Source organism: Megascapheus bottae, unplaced genomic scaffold (genome assembly GCF_031878675.1).
Source record: "Megascapheus bottae isolate mThoBot1 unplaced genomic scaffold, mThoBot2.hap1 HAP1_SCAFFOLD_407, whole genome shotgun sequence".
NCBI classification, from domain to species: Eukaryota; Metazoa; Chordata; class Mammalia; order Rodentia; family Geomyidae; genus Megascapheus; species Megascapheus bottae.
In genome coordinates, this window is record NW_028327314.1 from 65,936 (window position 1) to 72,335 (window position 6,400).

General features: G+C 56.3%; 1 protein-coding gene across 1 annotated transcript; it reads right to left on the minus strand.

Moving 5' to 3' along the window:
• Positions 1-811: 811 nt before the first annotated feature.
• On the minus strand, positions 812-5,571 carry LOC150040074 (small ubiquitin-related modifier 3-like). Its single transcript, XM_090327408.1, has 3 exons — positions 5,285-5,571; positions 3,055-3,126; positions 812-1,498 (listed from the first exon to the last, which is right to left on the minus strand). Exons 1-3 carry the CDS (start codon positions 5,483-5,485, stop codon positions 1,367-1,369), a joined length of 405 nt encoding a protein of 134 aa, XP_090183534.1. The 5' UTR covers positions 5,486-5,571; the 3' UTR covers positions 812-1,366.
• Between the last annotated feature and the right edge of the window lie 829 nt (positions 5,572-6,400).

Below are 6,400 nucleotides of genomic sequence, written 5' to 3' on the forward strand. Positions count from 1 at the left end.
CGTCCTCCCGGGCCGTCCTCCCCCGCCGTCCTCCCCCGGCTGTCCTCCCGCCGTCCTCCCTGGCCGTCCTCCTCCGGCTGTCCTCCCGCCGTCCTCCCCCGCCGTCCTCCCCCACCGTCCTCCCCGGACATCCTCCCCCGGCCGTCCTCCCCCGCCGTCCTCCCGGGCCGTCCTCCCCCGGCCGTCCTCCCCCGCCGTCCTCCCCGGCCGTCCTCCCCCGGCTGTCCTCCCGCCGTCCTCCCTGGCCGTCCTCCCCCCGCCGTCTTCCCCGGCCGTCCTCCCCCGGCCGTCCTCCCGGGCCATCCTCCCCGGCCATCCTCCCCCGCCTGGCTCCTCCACCCCGTGCCACCCCGTACACGGGACGGAAGGGAAGCCGAGACGCGGAATACCAAACTAGATTTACTGTGTACCGCCGTAAAGGACAACAAATGCCGCACCAGCCCAGCCCAGCTGCCGCCTCCCCCGAGGCTGCCGGCCAGCAGGCCACGACCCGTCATCCTGCCAGGCCACCCCCAGAGGCAGAACGGCCATGAAGCAGCAGTGGACCCTCGTGGAAGGACAACAGGCAGAACTGGAAACACTTCACAAGACGGAAGTCACCAGACACATGCATCACCTCAGTACAGATTTGGGGGTGGCGGAGCACAAACCCAGGAGAACACCGCATTGTCACCTTTCTGTGGGCCTCCCCGAGACCACACTTTAGGGAGCTCTTTACGCAACACCCTCACTGCAAATTCAGTGATAATCTTACCTTTTTATACACCATAATTACTCATCAGAAGCAAATACTAAAATCTGAGGCTGCAGATAATTACCAAATAAGAAATGTAATTCTTTCCATGTTACAAAAAGGGGGGAAATCTGGGTTCTGTTGTGCCAATCTTTGCCCACGGGGCCGCTCGCAGGTGCTGAGTAGAGGGTGCGGAGGGGAGGGTGGGGGAGCAGGGAACAGGGCCACGGGAGTGGAGGACTTAAGAAACAGCACTCTCCCGCAGCTTTACCATGTCTTGACAAAGCTTCCAGTGCACGTGAACATGCCATGTCCGCTCTACGTGGAGTTCTGCCCCAGTTCCCCATGTGATTGGACCCGGCACGGGGACAGACAGCGCTCTGGCCTCTGCCCCAGAACAGCACTCAGCCCCCAGTTTGGGAGAAAAATATCGGAGGGAAAAGAAAAAAAGTAAAAACAAAAACAAACCCCAAAACCTGAACTCATTTCACCTAAACAATGAAAGCAATCTGACGTCCCGCAGCCCTGCAGAGAGAGCTCTGGGCGGTTGGCGGTGGCGTGCTCTGGAGACCGTTTCCGTGCCTGTCCTCCACTCCTACGGACGCCGCCTCGGTGACTGGCATGGCCACGTGCTCACCACTCGGTAGCAAACGCAGGAACGAGGGGAGGCGCGGTGGAGGCGGGTGTGCAGACGGCCCTGTGGGAGGCGGCGCCTCCCGTCTGCTGCTGGAACACGTCGATGGTGTCCTCGTCCTCCATCTCCAGCTGTTGCAGCAGCAGGTCCAGCCAAAGAGAACGACGGCACAGTGAGCTTACAAGGCGCAGCCCCATCTCCCTGAGCAGCTGCCACGCGAGCGAGCGAGCGGGCGTGGAAATGTGTCCTGTGGAGCAAATCCTCACCTACCCCATTCCCACCAGCACAACTCACGACAACGGACACAGACCAGACAGGCCACAAACCTCTGACCTTCTCTTGTTCTCTGGACAAAAGAGGGCTTCTGCAGCTCCAGACCAAAGAGGCCCGCCGCACCCACATGCCTACAGTCTTCTCACAGGCCAGTGACTGGCCACAGCCCGGCCTCCCTCCCAGACAGCGCCTCCTACCGCGCTGGACAGCCTGCACCCAGCTTTAGGCTTAACCCTAAAGTACTTTCAATAGTTAAGACAGTATTTTATTAAAAGGTTTTATAGGGGCGGGAGCGTAGCCTAGTGGTAGAGTGCTCGCCTAGCATGCACGAAGACCTGCGTTTGATTCCTCGGTACCACATACACAGAAAAAGCTGGGCGTGGTGCCGGGGCTTGAATGGCAGAGCACTAGACTTGAGAAAAATGTGCGTCCAAGGACAGTGTCCAGGCCCTGAGTTCACATCCCAAGACTGGCAAAAATAAAAAAAATTAAAAATTTTTCAGGGTTATGCATGAAGCCCTGGTTTCAATTTCTTGGTACCACACACACAGAAAAAGCCGGAAGTGATGCTGTGGCTCAAGTAGTAGAGTGCTAGCCTTGAGAAAGGCAGTGGTCAAGCCCTGAGTTTGTGCCCCAGGACTGGCCAAAAAAACCCCACCATATATTTTATGTATACACACACACACACACACACACACACACACACTCACTCACATAAAACATTCCCACTGATTCTTATCCCTCTATAACAGAGAAGGAATAAGATGCATTTTCTCTATTTTGTAGAAAAACAAGCTGATGGAACTGGCACTGTAGCTCAAGTGGTAGAGCACTTAGAGTTCCAGCCTTGAGCAGAGAGGTTTAGGGACCCAGTCTGGACCCTTTGTTCAAGTTCCAGAACAGGCAAAAAAAAAACAAAAAAACACTGAGAGTCCGAGAGTCTCCAGTGACTGAACACTCAGGGCACCAGCTGACAACGACGGGAATTTCCCTTGAACTTAAGCTCCAAAGCTTTCACTGAGTCAGATGCTCGGCACTGACTCGTGCAGAGCACAGTAAACTACGGGGCTGGTCTGTGTCTGCACATGGCACATCTCGTGTGTGCAGGATGGCCTTCTGAGTGACTGCATCCACCCAGCCTCATCGCTTGTGCAGAATACCTGCAGGGAGCTGGAATCCAGCTGCAGATGGACTAGAACTGCAAATTAAGATCCAGAGAAGTCATGGGAGAAGCCCTGCGTGGCTGGTGCCCAGGGGAGGGCCTGCGCCTCCTGAGAGCCCTGCTTCCCCTGGCAGCAAGAGGCTTCATGGAGGATGCCAGCAAGACCAGTGAGGAAATGTACGGCATCCTGTGTGCACCTGCAGCACTTTTCAGCTACTCAGATACAAATTGGACACAGCCCCAGCTCCATACCTGTGCAGGGGTGTCTGTTTCATTAATTGGCTGCCCATCGAATCGGAATCTAATCTGTCTCATAGACAAGCCCTGGAAAGAAAAAGCAGTTAGCATGAGACACTCCCAGATGACAAAGCTTAAGTCAAGAAATCAATAACTTACGTAAAATTATCTCCATCTACACATCTGTGGTCCCGCTGAACAGAAATACTTCCTGTGGCCCATGGCCTGTTTCACACAACTTTTGGAGGAACGACTCCTGCAGCCCTCACTTTCCTGATGCCCCACCTGCCCCGACCCGCCCTCTCACTTCCTTCCAGAAGTCACAGGGAGGTGACAAAGAGGATCCTGAGTCCAAGGGCGCAGAGCCACTCCACGGATGGATCCAACAGCTTGCTTTGCTGGGCACAGTACCCCTGGAGAAGCCTGGGAAATGACCAGAGGGATGGAAGGGCATCACCCCGGGTGACAGAGAACAGAGGAGGAGCAGAGATGAGGCTGTGACTTCCGGCTGGAGGCTGGAAGCCACAGGACCATGAGCACTGTGGGCCTGAGGAGACGGTCCTTCCAGGGGGAAGACTGAGCTCCCCTGGGCTCCTGAGGCAGGGACACAACACAGAGAGAGTGCCGAATGGATGTTTCAAAGTTCACCTCCACACTCACGCCCTAGGAGGGCGGCAAGCGCCACACCAGACGTGCTCTTTGCAGAGGCTTAGCCACCAGACCCCAGCGGCCAAGGGGCCCTCTCCGCCCCCCAGCCGAGTGCCAAGAGCTGGAGATGGCCACTCCTGTGACACGGAACAACCCTCCAATCCTGGCCTCCGGGCCCCAGAGCCACACCCCAGCAGGCCACTGTAGACCCATGGTGCCTGCCACACACCCCAAACTCATCAGCAGATGGTTCATGGCTTCAGCCTTAAATATAAGCAGAAACCAAGAATCAGAAGACATGTAAGGCAAGACTCAAATATGTGGGATCCTACCAAAGAAGGAGAAAACTAACACGAGGAGACAGGGTAACGGAAGGAGAAAAGCAGGTCAAACGTGCTATTATATGGTGCTTAGAGCTCTTTGGAGGTAAAAACAATAGTATATCCAGAAAACATTCAGTTGCTACTAAGAAAAAAAGATGTGGGGGGGACTAGGAATGTGGCTTAGTGGTAGAGTGCTTGCTTAGCATGCTTGAAGCCCTGGGTTCGATTCCTCAGCACCACATAAACAGAAACAGCAGCAGTGGTGCTAGCCTTGAGCACAGAGAGGCTCAGGGAGGCTCAGGGCCAGGGCCCAGGCATGAAAGACAGCTGACTACAGGAAGATCAGAATGGGGTCTAGCAACAAAGTACTACTAAGAGGCATTTTTCCAGAAGGCCACCCTGCAAAAGGAGTGACAAGTGACCCACCCTAGAGCATCTGGCCTGAAATCCAAATCAGAGGTTCCACAGCTTCTAGAGAAAATGCAGTGACACCCAGGACACAGCCAGCATGCCACTGCAGCTGCACAACTGCTCCCTCAAGGGAAAGGGGTTCCGCCAAGAACGTCCCTGCAGCCAGCTACCCAAGTTTCCGGAAAGCAAAAGTTGTGTTTTGCCCCACACAAAAGAGGAGATGGAGCCAGAAACATGCAGGGAGGCCGAGGGGGTTTGAAGGGATTGCGACAGGAAGCTATGAGGAGAGTCGGGGGGTTGGGGGTGGAGTTTGGGGGGGTGGGAGGCTCTGGCAGGGGCCCTGTCTGCCTGCCCAGGTGGGGCTCCCAGCACTGTCCACCCTCAGGGACCACGCAGCCACAAGCACCCAGGAACACACATCTACAGGTGGGAGGAAGGCCTCCCCCTCTGGTGCAGTCCTGGTGCCAGCCCAGTGCCAGCCCAGCACCCGCCCGCTCTACCTCACACAGGCCACGGGACCAGGGCTTGAGCAGTGGGAGGAGAGGAGCCCACGCATGTACACCTCTTATAGGCCATCCTTTAACGAGGTGTCCTGTCAGGACGCCTGTGCTCTTCCAGAAACTTAAGAAGAATCTTGTTTTGTGCGCGTGAGTGATCTTTGCTTTCTGGCAGCCCTGGGGTTTGACCTCAGGGTTTAACACTACAAGGCAAGTGCTCTACTGCCCAGCCACACCTCCAGCCACCGAGCAACATTACAGGCCTCAATCAGCAACGCCTCGGAGGGGCAGCCACACCGGCTGCGTCCGCGTGCACACAGGAAGCAGGGCCAGGGGGCCTGGGGCCTGCGGCCTGCGGGGCCGCACCTGCCGCTCGCAGTAGGCCTTCATCAGCTTGCTCAGGGGCGTGTGCCTCTTGATCTTGAACTGCACCACAGAGCCGTCCTGCCCCGCCACCTTCAGGTTGATGTGGTCATTCTCCGTCTTCACTCCCTCCTGCAACACACAGCAACGCAGCCTCAAAATACCCTGGGTGTTAGAGGGGAAGTCCTCAGGGGCTGGAGTCATGAAAACCAAGCTGATTCTCCTGCAATTCAGAGTGGCTCCTGTGACTTTTATTTTTCGTGTATTTTCACCTGCCACTTGTTACGCATCCGTGGAGGAAAGGCTACGCAAAGCTGAGTCCTCACAGACGGCCAACGCCAAGGGAAGCCCACTTACTCAACCCGAGGGAGGCACATCAGTAAAGCTATCTTGTTTTTAAAATTAATTACACAAGACACTGGCAAAACCATATATTCACAGCTTACATATGGCTGAGGGGAAAGTAAGAAAGGAAAAAAGACCACCCAGCCAAACACTGCCAAGGAGCAGCCACCTGCAAGCGGGAGTGAGTGCCCTGGAGATGCCAGGGCAAGGGGGTGCTCCCTCCTCACCACAAGGGGGGGGGGAGACAGAGCGCTCCCTCCTGTCCACCTGGACGGATGAAGGCAAGTGCTTAGGCCATCCAGGCTGCTGAGACTGGGAGAAGCATGGCTCGCGCCCCAGCCAGGACCTAAAGGAGCACAGGGGCGGCAGCGCCCGCCCTAGGCCTGGGCTGCCAGCAGCACCGGACACCTGCTCTACAAGGTGGCCAGCATGGGCAGACCGTCAGTGCTACAGCAGGTGACTCCAGACCCTCCGGACTCCCTGTCGGGGTGCGGGGAGATGAGGGAAGCACCAGTCCTCCTTTATGGAAACCATGTGGGTGCGCTCAACTCACAGCACCTCAAAGCAAGTTCAAACACCAGGGCAGAGGTCAATTCTCAGGTGCTCAAGGACAGGCTAAGGTCTCTCACACTCTCTCTCTCTCTCTCTCTCTCTCTCTCTCTCTCTCTCTCTCTCTCTCTCTCTCTCTCTCTCTCTCTCTCTCTCTCTCTCTCTCTCTCTCTCTCTCTCTCTCTCTCTCTCTCTCTCTCTCTCTCCTCTCTGCTCTATCACTCA